At 44.5% G+C, this 24,273-nt stretch overlaps 1 protein-coding gene across 2 annotated transcripts; it reads right to left on the bottom strand.

The window, feature by feature from the left end:
- Positions 1-16,246: 16,246 nt before the first annotated feature.
- On the bottom strand, positions 16,247-23,894 carry RAB29 (RAB29, member RAS oncogene family; the record flags this gene model as incomplete). 2 transcript variants are annotated; one of them, XM_080699591.1, is made up of 5 exons in its annotated part: positions 16,247-16,361; positions 16,981-17,102; positions 18,119-18,300; positions 20,008-20,079; positions 23,771-23,894. In XM_080699591.1, 5 exons carry the CDS (start codon positions 23,892-23,894, stop codon positions 16,247-16,249), a joined length of 615 nt encoding a protein of 204 aa, XP_080555717.1. The 2 variants fall into 2 exon arrangements, with proteins under 2 accessions (XP_080555717.1, XP_080555718.1); XM_080699592.1 differs by lacking the exon at positions 20,008-20,079.
- Positions 23,895-24,273: the final 379 nt, after the last annotated feature.

Raw genomic sequence — 24,273 nt, 5'->3', positions numbered from 1 at the left:
CAACACACACACAGTGGGAGGTAGGTAGGTTACTATGCAAAAAGCTGTTTCTGGTGGAGTCACATTGATTAAGGTAAAATATCATGATTTTGCTACTTGTTAGCTGTTTAGCATTGAGAAAAGTCATCTTTTGGCCTCATTTTTCTCATATACTTATAAGGTTATTGTGAAATCAAAACTGTCTGTGTGAAGTGCTTAGGAGAGTATGTGGTTTATAGCAAACACTCGATTAACATTAGTTACTGGCAACAACAGTTGAAAATAGAATGGCTGTAAAAATCCCTGCAAACAAGAAAAGTGACATTCAGAATTAAAAAACCATTACTGTACTTGGTGACATAGCTTAGTAAGTAGAACTTGTCATTCAGAGATCTTAGGACAGGTCTGTGCTGCAGGCCAGTGCAGGTCGCACTCAATTTGGCAATGAATTTAACCACACATCTCTATGCCGCACGTGAACATGTTCTCAGAAGCTATCCTCACACAATCCAAGAGTTTCAAACCCCAGAGGGCTCAGTTCTGTTTCCCTAAATGTCTGAGCTTATGTTCTAAAACAGATTTTTCAGGCCAAATGTTTCCCAGAAACCTAAATGAGAGAATGGAGATGGGGACTTAGAAGACATGCAGTTATGTCTTGGCTTTATTACAAATGCAGCCAGCTGCCTTTCAGTCAGTCAAACTTTGAGGCATTTGTTCCTCCAAACCTAAAATGGGAAGAACTATTTGCTTTCTTTTTTCAAAGATAGTATAAGAAACATATAAAACTTGTAGATCTGAAGGAAGAGCTCTATGCAAAATCGGATATTGGTATCCAGTGCTTTGGGTTTCTATCTTGGCAAATCAGAAAATATCTCTTATTGCCTTCTTCTTCGTATCTTCATTCTCCTATTGAAACGGGGTTTCTTGAGAAGAAACACGGCGTTTCCTTACTGGATTCTTGTCTGTGGGGAGCGAAGAATGACACCCAGACAGCAGGAAGGGGAGCAAGAAGTTTATTGGAAACAGCAGGGAATAGGGAAAAGTGGCAGAACACCCCTAAGGGCTGTCGGGACTCTGATGTCCAGCAGCTGCCTTCAGGACAATACTTGAGGGTAGCCCAAGCCAAATACCTTCAGTTACAAGCTGCTTTCTCCCAAAGTCCACGCGATCTGCCAGAAAAGAAGTGTAGGTCACCCCTAAGGGCCCTGGTCAACCTTGATGTCCAGTGGAGGCTTTCAGGTCATTACCCGAGTGTAGCCTGGGCCAAGTGTCTTCAATTGCACCTCACCTTCTCTCAAAGCCAATGCGACCTGCGAGAGAGAGAAGCTCCCCAAAAGGGAGGGGTTCCCAGAGTGGGTAACCATCCTGGTGACTGGTCTAGGGGTTTATATATCTCGGTAAGTCCTCTGTTACTTGGAGTCTGGGAGGCAGTTCTTAAAATTTGCATAGGGTATTTGCATGTCCTTGAGGGGTCTCCTTTCAGTAGGGGGTGTCAGACTTGCTCCAGGGATGTCTCCTGGATTTGTTGATTAGTAAACAGATGGTTGCATGAAGTTTTGGTCATTCTTATCTCTGAATCTTGGAAGAGCTGGTCTCTTTTTAGGAGCCGTGGAAGTTAATTAGCATTCGTTGCCCCTCAGGAAATTAAGTTTTTCTACTGAGGCCTCTTCCCTACCTGCCTACTTCTTTTCTACCTTCTCACTATTTATTCCCATTCATACATGGAGTTAGTTCCTAATGAGATGGACTTTAATTAATTAATTAATTAATTAATTTTTTTGTGGTACTGGAGGTGGAACCCAGAGGCTTTCTACCTCCAGGCTATACTCCCAGACATTTTTTATATTTTATTTGGAAACAGGGTCTCACTAAGTTGCTGAGAGCCTCACTAAGTAGCTGAGGCTGGCTTTGAACCCGTGTGATCCTCCTGTCTCAGCCTCCCAAGCGTGGGGATTACAAGCGTGCGCCACCATGCCCGGCTTTTATTCATTATTTTGAAACAGGGTCTCACTGAGTTGCAAAGGGCCTCGCTAAGGAGCTGAGGCTGTCTGCAAATGAGATGGACTTTAGCTGGAATGTGAATCAAATCAAGTTTGTGTGAAGAAAAGGCAAAGCGTGGTGGTGCACACTTGTAATCCCAGCATTTAGGAAGCTGAGACTGAAGGATCTGGGTTCACAGCCAGCCTCAGATACTTAGTGAGGCCCTTTGCAACTCAGTGAGACCCTGTCTCAAAATAAAGAATAAAAAATAGGTCTGGGGGTGTAGCTCAGAGGTACAGATAGCCCCTGGGTTCTATCTCCAATATTGTAAAAAAGAAAAAAGAAAAAAAAAAAAGAAAAGGTAGCATCACTCAGTAAATACTGTTAAGGCATGTGATAGATAATTTTATGTGTTAACATGTTTGGGCTACAGGGTGCCTAGATGTTTGGTAAAACAATATTCTTTTTTTTCTTCACCAAGTCTCCCATCCCCTCACCCACCTCCCTCCCTTAGGCCCTCACTGAGGAGATAGAAAGGAAATAGGCAGATAGGGAAGAGGCCTTGGTAGAAAAAAACTTAATTTCCTGAGGGGCAACAAATATCTGCTCTTCCAAGGTTCAGAGATAAGATGGACCAAAGCTTCACAAAACCATCTGTTTACTAATCAACAAACCCAGGAGACATCACTGGAGCAAGTCTGACACTTCTACTGAAAGGAGACCCTTCAAAGGACATGCAAATACCCTATGCAAATTCTGAGAGCTGCTTCCCAGAATTCCCAGAATCCCAAACTCACCACAACCAACAGAGGACATGCAGACATATATAAACCCCTAGCGCAGTCACCAAGACGGGTTTTTCCCTCTCGGGGAACCCCTCCCCTTTGGGGAGCTTTTCTCTCTCTCGCAGGTCGCATTAGCCTTGAGAGAAGGTGGAGTGCAACTGATGGCCACGTGGCCCGGGTATACTCGGGTAGTGACCTTAAGGCCTCTGCTGGACATCAAGGTCGACCAGGGCCCCTAGGGGTGACCTGCACTTCTTTCTGGCAGATTGCATGGACTCTGGGAGAAAGCAATTTGCAACTGATGGCACTTGGCTTGGGCTACACTCAGGTAGTGACCTGAAGGCAGCTACTGGACACCAGAGTCCCGATAGCCCTAGAGGTGTTCTGCCACTTTCCCTATTCCTTTCTGGCTGATCGCGTGGACTTTGAGAGAAAGCAGCTTGCAACCGAAGGCACTCGGCTTGGGATACCCTCAAGTATGGTCCTGAAGGCAGCTGCTGGACTCCAGAGTTCCGACAGCCCCTTTGGGGTGTTCAGTCACTTTTCCCTATTCCCTGCTGCTTCCAATAAACCTTTACTCCCCTTCCTGTGGTCTGTAGGTGTCATTCTTCGCTCGCTGCACTTTTCCCTATTCCCTGCTGCTTCCAATAAACCTTTACTCCCCTTCCTGTGGTCTGTAGGTGTCATTCTTCGCTCGCTGCAGACAAGAATCTGGTAAGGAAACGCCGAGTTTCTTCTCAAGAAACTCTGTTTCATCTTTGATGAAACACTGGGTTCTTCTCAAGAACCCCCCCCCACCCCCGTTTCATCTTGGGGGCTCAGAAGAAACTCCCGTTTCACCACCATCACTCCACTAAAGTTTCTCCTCCTTTGTCTAGAGTCCCTTCTGTATCCTAATTTCTTCCTTGCTTTTACATATGAGGAAAAATATCTGCTGTGACCTTTCACTTTTTGTGACTAACTAATCTCATTTAGCATAATACTCTCCAGTTCCATCCATTTCTATGCAAATGACATGATTTTATTCTTATTTATTTATTTATGGGTCTAGGGATGGGACCCAGGGGCATTCGACCTCTGAGCTACAACCCCTACCCTATTTTTTATTATTTATTTTGAAACTGGGTCTCAGTGAGTTGCAGAGAGCCTCACTAAGTAGCTGAGGCTGTCTGCGAACTGTGATCCTCAGGTCTTAGCCTCCTGAATGCTGGGATTACAAGTGTGCGCCACCATGCCTGGCACTTATTCTTATTTATAGCTGAATAGAATTCCATTGATTTTATATTCTATACTTTTGTAATCCATTCAGCTTTTGTTAGAACCTAAGCTGGTTCCATAGCTTGGCAATTATGAATTGTGCTGTTATAAACATAGATATGCATGGTAAAACACTATTCTGGGTGTTTCTGTAAGAGTGTTTTTGGATGACATTTATATATATATATAAGCTGGGCATGGTGGCACACGTTTGTAATCCCAGCATTTGGGAAGCAGAGACCAGAGGATCGTGGTTTGCGGACAGCCTCAGTTACTTAGAGAGGCCTTTTGCAACTCAATGAGACCCAGTTTCAAAAATAAAACAACTAAAACAACAACAACAACAAAAATAAATAAATAAATAAATAAATAAATAAATAAATAAATAAACTAAAAAAATAGGACTTGGGGTGTAGCTTGGTGGTACAATACCCCTGGGTTCCATCCACAGTACTGAAAAAAAATTAAAAAAATATATACATATATATAATTTGTATCACTGGGGATTGAACTCAGAGGCAATCTACCTCTGAGCTACACCCTGAGCTCTATTTTTTTTTTTTTTTAAAACAGGGTCTCACTAGGTTGCTGAGAGTCTTTTTTTCTCTTCTTCTTTTTTTCTGGGTCTAGGGATAGAACCCAGGGGCATTCGACCTCTGAGCTACACCCCTGCCCTTTTTTTTTTATTCTTTATTTTGAAACAGGGTCTCACTGAGTTGCGGAGGGCCTCACTAAGTAGCTGAGGCTGTCCGCAAACCGCGATCCTCTGGTCTCAGCCTCCCAAATGCTGGGATTACAAGTGTGCACCACCACACTTGGCTTATTATTTATTTATTTTTGTGGAACTGGGGATGAAACCCAGGGGCATCATTTGTGTGTGTGTGTGTGTGTGTATGTGTGTGTGTGTGTGTGTGTGTGTGTGGTACTGGGGGTGGAACCCAGGGGCTTTTCTACTCTGGGCTATACTCCCAGACCTATTTTATAATTAATTTGGAAAAAGTGTCTCACTAAGTTGCTGAGAGCCTAGGTAGCTGAGGCTGGCTTTGAACCTGTGCAATACTCCTGTCTCAGCCTCCTAAACGCTGGGATTACCAGCGTGCACCACCACACCCAGCTACAGGGGCATCATTCTATCTCTAAGCAACACCCCCAGCCCTACTTTTTATTCTTTATTCTGAAACAGGGTCTCACTGAGTTGCAGAGCCTCACTAAGTAGCTGAGGTTGTGAACCCTGAGCCTTCTGTCTCAGCCTCCCAAATGCTGGGATTACAAGCATGTGCCACCACGCCCAGCCAATTTTTTATACTAAATATGTATATATTTGTGTTTCTCTGTATTTCTATTTGTTGATATCTATGTCTCTATATATTCATATCTCTCTCTTTTCTGGTACTGGGGATGGAACCCAGGGGCATTCTAGCTCTGAGCTACACCCCCAGCTCTACTTTTATTTATATTTATTTTTATTTTTTTATTTTTTTTTTGTTTTGTTTGGGTCTGGGGATGGAACCCAGAGGCATTTGACCTCTGAGCTACACCCCCTTGCCCAATTTTTTATTCTTTGTCGTTTACTTATTTTTTTTTTTTTGTGGTACTGGGGGTGGAACCCAGGGGCTTTCTACCTCCAGGCTATACTCCCAGCCATATTTTACATTTTATTTGGAAACAGGGTCTCACTAATTTGCTGAGAGTTTCACTTAGTAGCTGAGGCTGGCTTTGAACTTGTGCGATCCTCCTGTCTCAGCCTCCTACAAGTACTGAGATTACAGAGATGCATTACCACACCCGGCTGATATTAGCCAATAACTGCGAATATATTTGTGTATCTATGTATTTCTATTTGTTGGTATCTATATATCTATATATTTATCTTTGCTTTTTTGGCACTAGGAATTGAAGCTAGGGGCATGCTATATCTAAATTATACACCTAGCCCTTTTTATTTTTTACTTGAAACAGAGTCTTGCTAAATTGCTAAGGTTGTCCTCAAAGAAAGCTGTGACTCTCTTGTCTCAGCCTTCCAAGTACTGGGATTACATATGTGTACCACCATGCCCAGCTCCAGCCCTTTTTAAATTTTATTTAGAAACAGAATCTTATTAAATGACCAGGAAGGCCTGAGATCTTCCTGCTTCAGCCTCCTGAGTAGCTAGAATTACAGGCTCCTGGCTCCCCTCCCTCTCCCCCTCCCCCCCTCCTCCCTCCCTCTCCCCCCTCCCCCTCCTCCCCCCCCCTCTCCTGTTCATTCTATTTTCCTGGAGAATAATATAAAACAATACCATTATTACATTATTATACTGAATCTCTGTAGATAAAATTGGAAAGCTTTCAAATCATGTCTAAAAAGTAAAGGAAAGCCGGGCATGGTGGCGCACGCTTGTAATCCCAGCATTCGGGAGGCTGAGACCTGGAGGATCACGGTTCGCGGACAGCCTCAGCTACTTAGTGAGGCCCTCTGCAACTCAGTGAGACCCGGTTTCAAAATAAAGAATAAAAAATAGGGCAGGGGGTGTAGCTCAGAGGTCAAATGCCCCTGGGTTCCATCCCCAGACCCGCCAAAAAAAAAAAAGTAAAGGAAAGCAAAGTTTTTTCTAACAAGTCATATATAGATGTCTTCTGTAGTCTCTGGTATTTATGGCTGAATCAAAAATACATGTAGAATTTTTTCCAGCAGACATTATTTTTTAGAGACTCCTACCTATTCCAACATGGGGTGTGTGTGTGTGTGTGTGTGTGTGTGTGTGTGTGTGTGTGTGTTGCAGTGCTAGGTCTTATGTATAGGAGGCAGGTGCCGTACATTCCTAGCCCTCAACCTGCTTTAATGCATTGAGTCACTTACACAGCTGAGGAGTCTTCCCATACATAGTGAGCCAGAGGGGTGGAAGGGAAAGGGCACTGAGGTTTATTTGCTTGCTTAATCTAGTAACTGAATTTTATAGCATTCTATGGAGACTTTTATATCCTCTAAATGTGGCCTTAGATCATGTCAGATGGAGATCAATACCTATAAAAGGATAATGGCAGAAAGAAAAGCGTCATGTAGCTGAGTGTGGTGCATTCTGGAGGCTGAGACTGGAGGATTGCGATTCACGGACAGCCTCAGCTGCTAAGTGAGGCCCTCTGCAACTTAAGTGAGACCCTATTTCAAATTAAAGAATAAAAATTAGGGCAGGGGGTGTAGCTCGGAGGTCGAATGCCCCTGGGTTCCATCCCCAGACCCGCAAAAAAAAAATAAAAATAAAAATAAAAACAAATAAATAAATAAAGTTAATCTAAGTTGGGCATGGTGGGAGGTTGAGACAGGAGGATCACAGGTTTGAGGACAGCCTCGGCAAGTAGTGAGACTCTCATCAACCTAGTGATATCCTGTTTCAAAAATAAAAGTAGTGTAGGTCTGAGGGTGTAGTGTGGAGGTAGAGTGCCTTTGGATTCCATTCCCAGGACCACCGTGTGTGTGTGTGTATGTGTGTGTGTGTGTGTGTGTGTGTGTGTGTGTGTTATTGGGGATGGAATCCAGGGGCATTCTACCTCTGAGCTATACCATCAGTCTTATTTTATTTTTATTTTGAAACAGAGTCTCACTAAGTTGAGAAGTCTCACTACTTGCTGAGGCTGTCCTCAAACCTGTGATCTTCCTGCCTCAGCCTCCCAAGTACTGGGATTACAGGTGTGTGCCACCACACCTAGTTTAGCAACTTTTTTTTTTTTGGTGGAACTGGGGGTGGAACCCAGAGGCTTTCTACCTCCAGGCCATACTCCCAGACCGTTTTTATATTTTACTTGGAAACAGGGTCTCACTAAGTTGCTGAAAGCCTCACTAAGTAGCTGAGGTTGGCTTCGCGAACCCACGCGATCCTCCTGTCTCAGCCTCCCAAGTGCAGGGATTACAAGCGTGTGCCACCACGCCCGGCTAGTTTAGCAACTTTTAAAATTAATTTCAAGTTGGCGTGGTGGTGCATGCTTTTAATCCCAGCACTCGGGAGGCTGAGACTGGTGGATCACGGTTCGTGGACAGCCTCAGCTACTTAGTGAGGCCCTCTGCAACTTAGTGAGACCCTGTTTCAAAATAAAGAATAAAAAAATAGGGCAGGGGATGTACTTTGGAGGTCAAATGCCCCTGGGTTTCATCCCCAGACCCACAAAAAAAAAAAAAAAAGAAAATTCAGGCCTATAATGTTCACTAGTTTAGAGAAAAATATCCAGAAACCAGCCTTTAGCAATGCTCAAAAAGGTAGGCAAATCTGAGTCAGCAAATGGGAAAAGAAAATATACTCAGTTTTTAAAATGGTCACATCTTCAAGAAATATTTTGGTGTTGCATCAAGTATTGAATTGGTACTATGCAACTGAACCTAAGCAATTGTTACCAGTAAATTAACAAACAGATTTTTTTTTTTTTTGGTGGTACTGGGGATGGAACTCAGGGGCTCTTCTACCCCTCCCCCCCAAGCTACACTCCCAGACCTGTTTTATATTTTATTTGGAAACAGGGTCTCACTAAGTTGCTGAGAGCCTCACTAAGTAGCCGAGGCTGTCCCCGAACCGCGATCCTCTGGTCTCAGCCTCCCGAATGCTGGGATTACAAGCGTGCGCCACCACGCACGGCTTCAGATTTTTTTTTTTATACATGTGTGGTATTAGGGATTGAACCCAGGGGTACTTTATCTCCAAGCTACACCCATCAGCCCTATTTTTTATTTCTATTTTGAAACAGGTTTCACTAGGTGGATGAGTCTCACTCTCATCCTGCAATTCTCCTGTCTTAGCCTCCCAAGTACTGGAACTATAGGTGTGCACCACCACACCTCACACAGCATATTTATCTTCCTTTTATTTATGTCAGGTGTAGTGGCACAGATTTGTAATCCCACTACCAAAACTAAGACAGGATATCACAAGTTTGAGGACAGCCTCAGCAACTTAATGATGTGCGGTACTGAAAAACTGCTCCGGTATTAATTTCCAAAATGTAAAAAGCAGTCAGAGTCTGGGTGCTACAAAGGCACTTGGGCAGGTAGGGGCGGGCGGCTGTTGTATTGCAGAGCTCCTCCTCCCTCTCTCTTTCTCTCTGCCCTTTGTTCTAATGATTAAACTATAGTAAGAATGTAAAGAAAATTGAGGCCTTTTGCCTTCAAAGCCCTAGAGACAATTGAAGTCTTTACTCCTGGAAATACGTACAGGCAATCAGTGCCTCTGTTTACCTCCTCTCCTTTGTGACCTGGCCTGAGTATAGGTAAGGTAAACTCACTCTGCTTCAAAGCACCCATAGCTGATGAGCAACCAATACAGCCCAATACAACAGAGGTGGAAGCCAGGTAGATTATTGACCCCTGCACTTAGTAAGTGCACTGTTCCAAGGCAAAGCCACTTGGCTAAAAAAATAAGTTACTAGCCCATTGCCTTGGTAACGCTGATAAGAACATACCAATATAAAATCTATTTAAAGGCTAGGATGGTGAGGGGGTTGGAGTTCCATTTTTGGGCTTTTCAGCACGCTGTTTTTCTTCTCTTCCCTTTCTATTTCCTACTAATTTTGTAATAAAGACTTGTTGAAGCTGCATCAAGCTGCCTATTAGTTTTAATTTCCCTATTCAATAAACCTTAATTGAATAGAGGAAAAAGAGTTCAGAGTGCCATCAACCTAACAAATGAGACTCTCAATCTAGCAAGACCCTGTTTCAAACTACAAAATAAAAGCGCTGGAGGTATATCTTGGAGATAGAATGTCCCCAGGTTCAATCCTCAGCACTAATAACAAAAAAGAAGGCATTTAAAATATAAAGATAGAGCCGGGCGTGGTGGCACACGCTTGTAATTCCCGAGCTTGGGAGGCTAAGACAGGAGGATCACACAGGTTCAAAGCCAGCCTCAGTTACTTAGTGAGGCTCTCAGCAACTTAGCGAGACCCTGTTTTCTTTTTTTTTTTTTTTTTTTTTTTTTTTGCGGGTCTGGGGATGGAACCCAGGGGCATTTGACCTCTGAGCTACACCCCCTGCCCTATTTTTTATTCTTTATTTTGAAACCGGGTCTCACTGAGTTGCAGAGGGCCTCACTAAGTAGCTGAGGCTGTCCGCGAACTGTGATCCTCCAGGTCTCAGCCTCCCGAATGCTGGGATTACAAGCGTGCGCCACCATGCCTGGCTTCAGAGACCCTGTTTTCAAATAAAATACAAAACAGGTCTGAAAGTGTAGCCCGGAGGAAGAAGGCCTCTGGGTTCCACCCCCAGTGCCACCAAAAAAAAAAAAAAAAAAAAAATAGTGTTATTTTATACCAGTACTTCAATAATATTGTGGGAATACTATTGAAATACTGGTATAAAATAGCACCTTTTTGGACATGGTGCCACATACCTATAATCCTACTACTTGGGAGGCTGAGACAAGAGGATCACAGGTTTGAAAACAGCCTTATCAGCTAGGCGTGGTGACGCACGCTTGTAATTCCCGCACTTGGGAGGCTGAGACAGGAGGAACACACAGGTTCAAAGCCAGCCTCAGCTACTTAGTGAGGGTCTCAATAACTTAGTGAGACCCTGTTTCCAAAAATAGGTCTGGGAGTATAACCCAGAGGCAGAAAGCCTCTGGGTTCCATCCCCAGTACCACACACACACACACAAAAAAAAAAAAAAAAAAAAGAAAGAAAACAGCCTTAACAATTTAGTGAAATCCTGTTCCAGAATAAAATAGGGGTCAGGGTATAGCTCCGAGGTAGAATGTCCCAGGACTCAATCCCTAGTACTGCTAAGAAAAGATAAAACAAAACAAAACAAAACAAAACAAAACAACAACAACAAAAAAATCTTAACAAATTCACTTTTTTTTTTTTGTATGTGTTGTACTGGAGATTGAACTAAGGGCTATCTACCTCTGAGCCATACTTCTAGCCCTATTTTATTTTTTAGTTTGAAATAGGGTCTCACTAGGTTGCTGAGAGTTTTGCTAAGTTGTCAAGGCTGCCCTCAAACTTGTGATCCTCTTGTTTCAGCCTCCCAAGTACTAAGATTACAAGTGTGCACCACCACTCCCAGCAACAAATTCACACTAAAGGCCAATAATTACTATCATGAAAACATGACCTAATTACATTTATTTTTGATTTTTCAAGGGTTCAAACCAACGAATAAAAATCAAAACTGTTGAAGCTGGGTGTGGTGGTACTCACCTATAATCCCAGTATTCGGCAGTCTGATACAGGGGGATTAAGGGTTTAAGAACATTCTTAGCAATGTAGCAAGACTCTCAGTAAAACCTAATGAATGAGACCCTGTTTCAGAACAAAAAAATTAATAGGGCTGGAGGTGTAGTTCCATTATTACTCCACTATTATCTTCAGAATCACTGTAATTAGCCAGGTGTGGGGGCCCACACTTGTAATCCCAGCATTCGGGAGGTGGAGACCGGAGGATCATGGACAGCCTCAGCTATTTAGCGAGGCCCTTCACAACTCAGTGAGATTCTGTTTAAAAAAATAAAAAGAATAAAAAAATAGAACTGGGGGTGTAGCTTGGAGGTAGAATGCCCCTGGGTTCCATCCTCAGTACTGCAAAAACATAAAATAAAATGAAATAAAAAAAAATAAAAATGGTAATACAAAAGAGAACTTCAATGTCTTAAAAGTCTGAGTAAGCCAGGCGCGGTGGCGCACCCTTCTAATTCCCGAGCTTGGGAGGCTGAGACAGGAGGATCGCACGGGTTCGAAGCCAGCCTCAGCTACTTAGTGAGACCCTGTTTCCAAATAAAATATAAAAAAAGGTCTGGGAGTATAGCCCGGAGGTAGAAAGCCTCTGGGTTCCACCCCCAATACCACCAAAAAAAAAAAAAAAAAAAGCCTGAGCAAGTTATAATAACTAGCATTAAAAACAACACCAGGAAGCCGGGTATGGTGGCACATGCTTGTAATTCCAGCATTCGGGAGGATGGTGGTTTGCGGATATCCTCAGCTACTTAGTGAGGCTCTCCGCAACTTAGTGAGACCCTGTTTCAAAATAAAGAATAAAAATAAAGCCAGGCGTGGTGGCACACGCTAGTAATCCCAGTACTCGGGAGGCTGAGACAGGAGGATCATGCAGGTTCGAAACCAGCCTCAGCTACTTAGTGAGGCTCTTTGCAACTCAGTGAGACCCTGTTTCAAAAAAGTAAGAATAAAAAAATAGGGCTGGGGGTTGTAGCTTGGAGGTAGAATGCCCCTGAGTTCCATCCCCAGCACCAATAAAAAAAAAAAAAAGAAAAGAAAAGAATAAAAATAGAGCAGGGGGGTATAGCTCTGAGGTCAAATGCCCCTGGGCTCCATCTCCAGACCCACAAAAAACAAAAAACAAAAAAACACCAGGAACTGGTGTAGTGGCACATTCCTGTAATTCCAGTACTTGGGAGGCTGAGACAGCAGAATGGCAATTTTGAGGCCAGCCTCAGCAAACTAGTGAGAATTTTTTTTTTTTTTTTTTAACACGGGTCTGCGGATGGAACTCAGGGGGCATTCAACCTCTGAGCTACACCCCCGGCCCTATTTTTTTTTTTTTTTATTCTTTATTTTGAAACAGGGTCTCACTAAGTAGCTAAGGCTGTCTACGAACGTGATCCTCCTGTCTCAGTCTCCTGAATGCTGGGATTACAAGTGTGCACCAACATCCCCGGCAAGAGACCTTTTATCAAATACAAAAAATAAATAAAAGCCGGGCGTGGTGGCACACACTTGTAATCCCTGCGCTTGGGAGGCTGAGACAGATCACACAGGTTCGAAGCCAGCCTCAGCTACTTAGTGAGGCTTTCAGCAATTTAGTGAGACCCTGTTTCCAAATAAAATATAAAAAAGGTCTGGGACTATAGCCCGGAGGTAGAAAGCCTCTGGGTTCCACCCCCAATACCACCAAAATAAATAAATAAATAAATAAATATAAATAAAAAAGGCAAGCCGGGCGTGGTGGTGCACACTTGTAATCCCCGCGCATGGGAAGCTGAGACAGGAGGATCACACAGGTTCCAAGCCAGCCTCAGCTACTTAGTGAGGCTTTCAGCAACTTAGTGAGACCCTGTTTCCAAATAAAGTATAAAATAGATCTGGGAGTATAGCTCGGAGGTAGAAAGCCTCTGGGTTCCACCCCCAGTATCACAAAAAAAAAAAAAAAAAAAAAAGAAAGAAAAAAAAGGCTGTGGGTGCTGGGTGTGGTGGCGCAGGCTTGTAATACCAATACTTGAGAGGCTGAGACAGGAGGATCGCACAGGTTCAAAGGCAGCCTCAGTTGCTTAGTGAGGCTCTCAGTAACTTAGTGAGACCCTGTTTCCAAACAAAATATAAAATATGTCTGGGAGTACAGCTCAGAGGTAGAAGGCCCCTGGGTTCCATCCCCAGTAACACACACACACACACACACACACAAAACAAATGAACAACAACAACAACAAAAAAACCGGAACAAGTCACGGTGGCATACAAATGTAATTCCAGTACTTGGGAGGCTAAAAAAAGAGGACTGCAGGTTTGAGCATGACTCTGTTTCAAAATAAAAAATAAAAAGGCTGGGGGTGTTGTTGCATAGAGGTAGAATGCTCCTGGATCAATCCCCAGTACCACAAAACAAAACCAAACCACAGGGGCTGAGGATGTAACTCAGAGGTAGAGCCCTTGCCTAGGATATGTGAGACCTTGGGTTCCATTTCAAGTACTGCAAAACAACAACCTCTAGAGGTTTGGCCTCTGTTATTCTGATATTTGTCTTCTGGCCTCTTTCTTGGGGGAGTGGTTTTCAAAGCCTTTGTGTATCCGAACCATCTGGAGCTGTGCACGGTGGCACAGGCTTGTATGCTTGTAATCCCAACAATTGGGAGGCTGAGACAAGAGGATTGTGGTTCATGGACAGCCTCAGCTACTTAGTGAGACCCTGTTTCAAAATAAAGAATAAAAAATAGGGCAGGGCAGATAGCTTGGAGGTCGAATGCCCCTGGGCTCCATCCCCAGACCCGCAAAAACAAAACAAAACAAAAAAACCATCTGGAAAGCTCACTGAGCTTGTACATAATATTTATTCCTATGGCTGTTAAGTGCAATAGCCCACAGTGTTCATAAAGGTGCTCTGCTGGATTCTGTTGGGTTAAAACTCTCCACTTTCTCCTTCCATTCAGATTCTCAAAGCTGTGAAGATCAGATCTATTTCTGAGCACCAAGTTGACTGATTATTATTATTTTGGTGGTACTGGGGTTCCTGGAAGTCCTCCTATTTCTGGGCTACACTCCCAGACCTATTTTATACTTTTTTTTTTTTTGGTGGTACTGGTGTTCCTGGAAACCCTTCTACCTCCGGGCTATACTCCCAGACCTATTTTCTATTTTTGAAACAGGGTCTCTTGCTGGCTTCAAACCTGCGTGATCCTCCTGTTTCCACCTCCCAAGCACGAGGATTACAAGCGTGCGCCACCATGCACGGCTATTTTATACTTTTTTATTTTTGGAATCAAGGTCTCTTAAGCCAGAGTCTGGCTTCAAACCTGCGTGATCCTCCTGTCTCCGCCTCCCAAGTGTGGGGATTACAAGCATGCGCCACCACACCCGGCCCAAGTTGACTGATTATCACTCCTGTATCAAGACATAAACCCAGAGCCCCAAATCCCTTGTTCTACTGTTGAGAAGATACTACAAATGTGAGCATAAAATTCTTTGCAGCAAGAAATGCTCCCCCATATAAGATAGTTCAGAAGCTTGGCTATTCATTTTTTTATTTTATTTTTTTTTGTACTGGGGATGGAACCCAGGAACATTCTACCTCCAAGCTACACCCCCAGCCCTATTTTTTATTATTTATTTATTTATTTATTTATTTATTTATTGTGGTACTGGGGGTGGAACCCAGGGGCTTTCTACCTCTAGGCTACACTCCCAGACCTATTTTTTTTTTTTTTTGGTGGTACTGGGGTTCCTGGAAGCCCTTCTACCTCCGGGCTACACTCCCAGACCTATTTTTGCATTTTTTTATTTGGAAACAGGGTCTCCTAAACCAGCGCATGGGGCTAGCTTCGAACCTGCGCGATCCTCCTGTCTCTGCCTCCCAAGCGCGGGGATTACAAGCGTGCGCCACCACGCCTGGCATCCCAGACCTATTTTATATTTTATTTGGAAACGGGGTCTTACTAAGTTGCTAAGTTGCTGAGGCTGGCTTCGAACCTGTGCGATCCTCCAGTCTTAGCCTCCCAAGTGTGGGATTACAAGCGTGCGCCACCACGCCTGGCTTATTCTTGAAGTCAAGAGAATAGAAAGCTCATTATGACTAGAAGTTTCATATGACAGTGAACACTGGCTCATCACCAGCAACCTAGAGCCCACAGATGTTCAGCCTGCTCCTTCTACATCCCAGAATCAAATATTTTATTATTTTTTTTGCGGGTCTGGGGCTAGAACCCAGAGGCATTTGACCTCTGAGCTACAACCCCTGCCCTATTTTTTATTTTGAAACCGGGTCTCACTGAGTTGCAGAGAGCCTCACTAAGTAGCTGCGGCTGTCCGTGAACCATGATCCTCTGGTCTTAGCCTCCCGAATGCTGGGATTACGAATGCTGGGATTACAAGCGTGCGCCACCATGCCTGGCTTAGAATCAGATATTTAAATTTCACCTCCAAAAGAGAAAGAATGTGAAAGCAATGGCCCATGAGGAATTTGGGAAAAGATCTCATTTTCCTCATTCTGAAGTCATGACACCGTCATACAAAAGTAGGTAAGAATTATTTTAAAACACAGGTACTGATTTTGAATCCTTCCCACAAAGTCCCAGATCACAAATTGATGGATGAGGTGATCTTTTTTTTTTTTAGGTACTGGGGATTGAACCCAGAGGCATTCTACCTCTGAGCTACACCCTTAGCCCTATTTTATTTTTTATTTTGAAACAGGGTCTCGCTAGGTTGATGAGCGTCTCACTACTTGATGAGGCTGTCTTCAATTCTGTGATCCTTCTGTCTCAGTCTCTCAAGACCTGGGATGACAGGCGTGGGCCGCCAAGCCCAGCTGAGGTGATCTTTCTTATACAGAAGGCACTAACTGGGTCACATGCACCAGCAGCAAGTCAGAGCTGACGTCCAGGAGAGGCAGAGATGCACATGGGTCCCAAGAGTCTTTTCTGAGTCTGGACGGACCTCCTTACTGGACAGCTGACAGGAGACAGTTCAAATGTTCTTCATTTAATTGCTGGGTGGGCACCCAGTGTGAAGAGATGGAAAGGCATCCTAGAGCCAGGACGGAAAACAAGCAAAAACGCTGCTAGCAGCAGGCCCAGCTGGAGGAGGACTTGGTTTGTAGATTGATGTAGTTCCCTTGGGTGGACAGAGACATGATGTCTTCTCTGGTATTGCTCATCATCTTTTCAACGAGGACTCTAAAAAAATAAAATAAAATAAAGAAAAAAGAAAAAATAGGCCTGAGAAGCTGGAGGGGAGAAATGGAGAAGCAGCACACATTGTCTTAGCACCAGATGGTATTCAGTACAGCCACAGGGTGTAAATGCCCCTTTGTCCCCAGTCATCTTGGGAGAGAGGACAGTATTCCTATGTTCAGGAGCGGGCATTCTGGTGGCTCAGAAACAAGAAAAGAGCTGGGCATGGTGGTGCAAGCTTGTAATCCATGTACTTGGGAGACTGAGACAGGAGGATTGCAGGTTCTTGGCCAGCCAGCCTCAGCTACTTAGTGAGACGCCATTTCAAAATAAAGTATAAAAAACAGGGCAAGGTGTGTAACTTGAGGTAGAATGCCCCCTGGGTTCCATCACCAGTACTGCAAGAAAAAAAAAATACAGGGCTGGGTATGTAGCTTGGAGGTGCAATGCCCTGGGCTCAATCCCCAGTAACCCCCAAACACACAACAAACAAACAAACAAACAAAAACACCAAAAACCAAAACCAAAACAAAACAAAAAAACAAGAAAAAAGGGTCCATGGCCCCAAAGGGGAAGATGGGTCAATTTCTGTGCCTGTCCCAGAACAGCATGAGCTACCCACCTCATAGCCTCATTAATATTTTTGTTCTCCTTGACTGATGTTTCTGTCCAACCTGTGAAACCGTTCTCTTTGCTGAACCGGTCAATCTGGTCCCGGCTCACTGCCCAAGGGGACAGATCACACTGACAAAAGAAAACACATAAAAGGTAACACCATAAACTTCCTAGGAATAGGAACATGAATCAGATACCTGTGGGTTTAAAAATAATTCTCCAGCACTGGCTAAAAACACCTGCATTTTAAAATCTACAGCCAGCCAGGCGTGGTGGCGCATGCTTGTAATCCCAGTGCTTGGGAGGCTGAGACAGGAGGATTACACAGGTTCAAAGCCAGCCTCAGCTACTTAGTGAGGTTCTCTACAACTCAGTGAGACCCTGTTTCAAAATAAAAAATATAAAATAGGTCAGTAGGAATAGCCTGGAGGTAGAGGCCCCTGGGTCCCTTCCCCAGGACCACAAAAAAATAAATAAAATATACAGCCAACATTGTTTCCAAAGGAAGTCAGATTCTGCCAGGCATGGTGGCACACGCTTATAATCCCCACACTTGGGAGGCTGAGACAGGAGGATCGCACAGGTTTGAAGCCAGTCTCAGCAACTTAGTGAGACCCCGTTTCCAAATAAAATATAAAATAGGTCTGGGAGTATAGGCCGGAGGTAGGAAGTGCCTGGGTTCCACCCCCAGTACCACCAAAAAAATACAAAATAAAAAAAGTCAGATTCTCTACTTCCTTCAATGGACATAGAGATGATTCTGCCAATGAAATATAGGTAAAAAGAGGCCCCAAATCAGAGGTTTTTTTTTTTTTTTTTTGGTACTGGGGATTGAACACAGGGACATTCTACCTCCAAGATACACCCCCAGCCCAATTTTATTTTATTTTTATTTGGAAACAGGGTCTTGCTAAGTTGCTAAGGCTGGCTTTGAACCTGAGATCCTCCTGTCTCAGCCTCCTAAGTGCTGGGCTTAAGGTACTTTACTTTTTGCTAAGTTGCTAAGGGTCTCTCTAAATTGCTGAAGCTGGCCTTGAAGTTGTCTCAACCTTCTAAGTACTGGGATCACACCCAGCACTTCCGGTCCCCTTACTCTCTGACCATGGACAGAGGCCAGAAGCCATTTTCTTAGATTGGCCGTGTACCTTGTTGGCCAGGAGCAGGCAGGGCACAGGCTCTCCGTTGGGCAGTGTGAGCTTGCTGTCCAGGTCCTGCTTCCATCTCTGACTGTTGCTGAAGGTAGTGGCGTTGGTAACATCAAACATAATAACACAGGCAGAGGCATCTCGATAATAGAGTCGTGTCATAGAGGTGAAGCGCTCCTGTCCTAGGGAGAAGAGTTCTCTAGAAGGTGACCCTGGAATCCACTCACAGTGTCCTGACACCCTGCCTGCTCTTCCTGTGCTGCGGGAGAGGGCAGCTTGCATTTATGATATAGGGAGCCACTCGCCTTCCCCGCTGACTCTTGGTCTTCCTTCCTCCCCTCCCTCCTCCTCCTCTCCTTCTCCTTTCTTCCTTTCCCCTCCCCCCTCCCTCTTTCTATCTCTCGGTACTGGGGATTGAACCCAGAAGCATTCTACTTCTGAGCTACACCCCCAGCCTTATTTTATTTTTATTCTGAAACAGGGTCTGGCTAGGTTGATGAGAGTCTGTGCTGAGGCTGTCGATCCTCCTGTCTTAGCCTCCCAAATCCTGGGATTACAAGTGTGTACCACCATACCTGACTTTCCTTTCCTTTCCTTTCCTTTTTCTTTCTCTTTCTTTCTTTCTCTCTTTCTCTCTCTCTCTTTCTTTCTTTCTTTCTTTCTTTCTTTCTTTCTTTCTTTCTTTCTTTCTTTCTTTCTCTTTTGTACTGGGGATTGAACTCAGAGATGTTCTACTTCTGAGCTATATACCCCAGCCCTATTTTATTATTTTATTTTGAAACAGTCTCACCAAGTTGCTGTGGGTCTTGCTAAGTTGCTGAGACTGACCCTGAATCTGTGATCCTCCTAGCTCAGCCTCTTGAGTGCTGGGATTACAGATGTGTGCCATCATGCCATGCTATCTTGTAAAGGCCAATTATTAAGCCCAATTATCTCCTAGGCAGATTCTGCACTCAGATTGCCCAAGTCTAGAACCCTGTTCTGCCTTTTAACATCTATGTGACTTTGAGCAAACCAGGCTCTCAATGCTTCAAAGTTTTTACCTGTAAATAAAAATAACAGCTTTTACAGTAGGGCTGTTGTGAGGTTTATTTTTTTATTTTTTGTGGTACTGGGGATGGAATTCAAGGGCATTCTACCTCTGAGCTATACCCCCAGCCCTATTTTTCATTCTTTATTTGGAAACAGGGTCTCACTGAGTTGCAAAGTGCCTCACTAAGTAGCTGAGACTGGCTGTGAACCCATATCCTGCTGTCTCAGCCTCTCAAGTGCTGGGATTATAAGCATACTCCACCACGCCTGGCTCTTGTGAGGTTTAATGAATCAGTGAACTTGAAATATTTAGAAGAGCAGCAGCACCTAATACAAGCTCACTATTATTACTGTCTCTATTTTCTGGGATCTTGATTCTTAGCAAGGTCAGCTGAAAACCCAGGTCCCCCTGCAGTGGAAGCATCCACCTGTGGTCTGGAGGATTCACCAGCTACAAGGCCTTCTACCCCCACAGAGACTACCCCTAGTCTGTTCAGAGAAAAACATGTACAAAAAACATCTGCTCAGCTCATGTGTCCTTGGAGCAGCTCAATGATTGCAGTTTCTGGAAAAAAATTCTGGTTTGGCTGCCCTACTTTTTTTCTTTTGGTACTGGGGATTGAACCCCGGGGCATCCTACCTCCAACCTACGCCCCAGCCCTTTTGTTTTGTTTTGAAACAGGGTCTTGCTAGGTTGCTGGGAGTCTTGATATGTTGCTGAGTCTGTCCTTGAACCTGCGATCCTCCTGCCTCAGCCTCCCAGGTACTAGGATTAACAGGCATGAGCTACCATGACCAGATGTTCCACTTTTTTTTCTGGTTAAACCAACATTTTTTCCCCCTTGTTCCCAGTTTACCTGCAATGTCCCACAGCTGGAGCCTCACCATCTCTGAGTCAGACCACTGGAGAACCTTCAGAGCAAAATCCACTGAAAATGTAGGTATATTATACTTTAATCAAATTTACTTTTAAAAGAAAATCCAAGGATAAACTCAAATATGCAGTTACAACCCATAGATGAAACTCTAATCCCATCTATTTGCTTATTTGTAAGCCCTCAATGAGCTGAGCCCAGGCTGTGAGTTAAGCATGTGACAGCGGGCACAGTGCTGTGCGGTTTGTAATCCCAGTACTTGGGGTAGGAGGATCACAGGATCCCGGCCAGCTCCTGTTTCAAAATAAAAACTAAAATAGGACTGCAGAGATAGCTCAGAGGTAGAATATCCCTGGGGTCAATCCTCTAACATCCCAACAAAAGCATATGACATCCCTCCAAAGGGGTCTCCAGCTCTTCCACCCCAGTCAAGCCGATTTATTCCATACTATTTGCCTCGGAGGCTGAGGGAAGCAGGGTGGAAGTGATTAAGAACATATCTCCTAGTCTCAGGTTAAAGCTTCTCGGAGTTTATCTGGGTGCAGTGGCACATACCTGTACTCTCAGTACTTGGGAGGCTGAGACAGGAGGATTGCAGGTTCGCAGCCAGCCTTAGCTACTTAGTGAAGCCCTCCACAATTTAGTGAGACCCTGTTTCAAAATAAAGAATAAAAAATAGGGCTGGGGTGTAGCTCAGAGGTAGAATGCCCCTGGGGGTTTAATCCCCAGTAACTAACACTCTCTTCTCTCTCTCTCTCTCTCTCTCTCTCTCTCTCTCTCTCTCTCGCTCTCTCTCGCTCTCCTCTCCCTCTCCTCTCGCTCTCTCTCTCCCACACACACACCCACACCCCCCCACACACAAAAGAATTGCAGAAAAAATTTTTTTTGGGGGGGTGGTACTGGGGGTGGAACCCAGAGGCTTTCTACCTTCCGGCTATACTTCCAGACCTATTTTATACTTTATTTGGAAACAGGGTCTCACTAAGTTGCTGAGAGCCTCACTAAATACCTGAGGCTGGCTTCGAACCTATGCAACCCTCCTGTCTCAGCCTCCCAAGCGCGGGGATTACAAGTGTGTGCCACTACGCCCGGTGTAGAATTGCAGATTTGAAGCCAGCCTCACTAACTTAGTAAGGCCCTCAACAACATAGCAAAACTCTGTCTCAAAATAAAAAATAAGAGCCAGGAGTGGTGGCGCACGCTTGTAATCCCCGTGCTTGGGAGGCTGAGACAGGAGGATCATGCAGGTTCGAAACCAGCCTCAGCTACTTAGTGAGACCCTGTTTCCAAATAAAAATATAAATAGGTCTGGGAGTATAGCCCGGAGGTAGAAAACCCCTGAATTCCACCCCCAGTACCCCCCCACAATAAATAAATAAATAAATAAATAAATAAATAAAAAATAAAAGGGGTGTAGCTCAGAGGTAGAATGCCTCTGGGTTCAATCCCCAGAACTAAAACAAAACAAAACAAAAACCAGCTTCTGAGAGGTTTGGGGGCTTTCCTCAGGGAGGGATGATGGGGAGAATGGGGAAGTGAGGTGACCTTCCATAATCACTCTCACTTTTGGTTTCTAATCAAATGGTAGCATGAGAAAAATACATGCTGGGTAGTTCTACATCCTCCATAAGACTATAGGACTCCAGGCAGTAACAGGATAAATGAGAAAGGCTCAGAGGATTCCTAAGAAGAGAACAAACACTACATGGACGATGCTTAAGAGCTCTGCTAGAATCTATCATGGCCAGATACTGACTCTATGAATTAAGGCTGAGCAAATATCCCAGGGGACAGGTTTTCTGAATAAAGAGAGAAGTATGAATAATTTTCAAGCTTTGGAAACACATTCTTTCACATTTGTGATAGAAATGAAAATGAAATGAAAGCCAGGGAGACATTTAGAAAAAAAAGTGCAAAATAATTAGCCAGAGGCAATTCAATTATTTACTAAAGGAGAACTAGAATGATTGTTAAAAAATTAATTAGCAGAGCCAGGCGTGGTGGCACACGCTTGTAATCCCCGGGCTTAGAAGGCTGAGACAGGAGGATTGTGCAGGTTTGAAGCCAGCCTCAGCTGGCTTAAGAGACCCTGTTTCCAAATAAAATATAAAATAGGTCTGGGAGTGTAGCCCGGAGGTAGAAGGCCCCTGGGTTGCATCCCCAGTACCACCAAAAAAAAAAATTAGCAGGACACTTTTATCCAAAATCTATGGAATATAGATGTTCATATTATTTAGGAGTCAGGAAACAATCTTTCAAAATGTAAACAATTCTGAGACAGGAGGATCTCAGGTTCAAGGACACAGACAGCCTCTTAGCAACCAAGTCAGGCCCTGTTTCAAAAGAAAAATAAAAAAGACTGGGGATGTAGCTTGGAGGTAGAATGCCCCTGGGTTCAATACACAGTTCTGCCCCCCTCCCCACAAAAAAGTAAACAGTTATGCTGGATATTCGTTTTTCTTTTCTTTTTTCCTTTTTGGTACTGAGTTTGAGCCTAGGTGCATTCTCTGCCTCTAAGATACATCTCCAATCATTTTCTTTTTTGCTTTGTTTTGCATTACTGGGGATGGAACCCAGGGACATTCTACCTATGAGTTACATCCCCAGCCCTTTATCTATTTATTTATTTATTTATTTGTTTGGGTGGTACTGGGGTGGAACCCAGAAGCTTTCTACCTCTGGGCTATACTCCCAGACCTTTTTATATTTTATTTGAAAACAGGGTCTCACTAAGTTGCTGAGAGCCTCACTAAGTAGCTGAGGCTGGCTTCGAACCCGTGCGATCCTCCTGTCTCAGCCTCCCAAGAGCAGGGATTACAAGCGTGCGCCACCACGCCTGGCTATTCTTTATTTTTTGAAACAGGGTCTAAGTTGCGGAGGGCCTCACTAAGTAGCTGAGGCTGTCAGCGAACCATGATCCTCCGGTCTCAGCCTCCCAAATGCTGGGATTACAAGTGTGTGCCACCACACTCGGCTTTTTTTTTTCTTAAAATAGTTCTTTAAATAGAGATATAAAAAATTCAAGTTAATCTTATTTGCCCATCACCAGCTCTTCCTAGCTAAATACTTTCTAATTAACAAAAAAGCATTCCTAGCTCTAAAACAACACACACACACACACACACACACACACACACACACACACACACACACACAGAGTCCAAAGGCCACACTGGGAAAGAAATGAGTTAACTTTTGATGTTCCCTTCCTCCCTTCTTTCCTTTGAGAGTAAAAGGGGAGGTAAGCTAGGTCAGAGAAGTGGTATATTTCACATTCTTGAGAGAATTCCTCACATTCTTTGATTGATTCCTAGGCTACCTTTATTTAAGCAATCAATGGACAAAAACCGCACAGCTAATCCACTCTGAGTGGCCAGAGGGGCTTTTTTGGGGGTGGGATTTTGGGACTCTTTCTTTCTTTCTTTCTTTCTTTCTTTCTTTCTTTCTTTCTTTCTTTCTTTCTTTCTTTCTTTTTGCGGGTCTGGGGATGGAACCCAGGGCCATTCAACCTCCGAGCTATACCCCCTGCCCTATTTTTTGTTCTTTATTTTGAAACCGGGTCTCACTGAGTTGCGGAGGGCCTCACTGAGTCGCTGAGGCTGTCCGCGAACCATGATCCTCCACTCTCAGCCTCCCGAATGCTGGGATTACAAGCGTGCGCCACCACGCCCGGCTCTTGGGTCCCCATTTCTAGTCTTAGTCTGGGCCCGGGTCCTGCCCGTCCCGCCCCCTGGCGACGTCTCACCTCCCACTGTGGACTTGTAGTGTTTGCTGAAGATGTCCTGGGAATATCGCTGGACCATCGAGGTCTTGCCCACCGCGGCGTCCCCCACCACCAGCACTTTGAACAGGTGATCTCGGCTGCCCATGGCCGGTGGGGTGTACAGAGTTTTCGGGAAGCGAGGAATCACTTATTTTAGCCCCTATAGCCCCAGACCCTCTTCAAACTGAGGTCAGGCATCCCGAACTACCCCCGCCTGTTGAAGCTGCTCGGACAAAAAAAGCAGAAAAGGAAACTTTGCACTCAACCTATGCGCGCTTCCTTCCGCGGCCGCAGCCTGGGTGGGGCGCAGGGCGCGCTTCAGCTCCCTGCTGGCACCTTCTCTCCCGCCCGGCCAGCTGCCGGGAACCTCCCCGGACTTTCCCCGAGAAGCTCCAATCAGCTCCAGAGCCCCAGCCGACTATTACACAGCTGGGGACAGAAGATGGGGGCCCTCCCCACACTGTACACTGCAAACTGGGGGAAAA

Source organism: Muscardinus avellanarius (assembly GCF_963383645.1).
Source record: "Muscardinus avellanarius genome assembly, chromosome: 7".
Lineage (NCBI taxonomy): Eukaryota > Metazoa > Chordata > Mammalia > Rodentia > Gliridae > Muscardinus > Muscardinus avellanarius.
The sequence above is the reverse complement of the archived record's forward strand: the minus strand, read 5'-3'. Positions and strand labels throughout refer to the sequence as shown.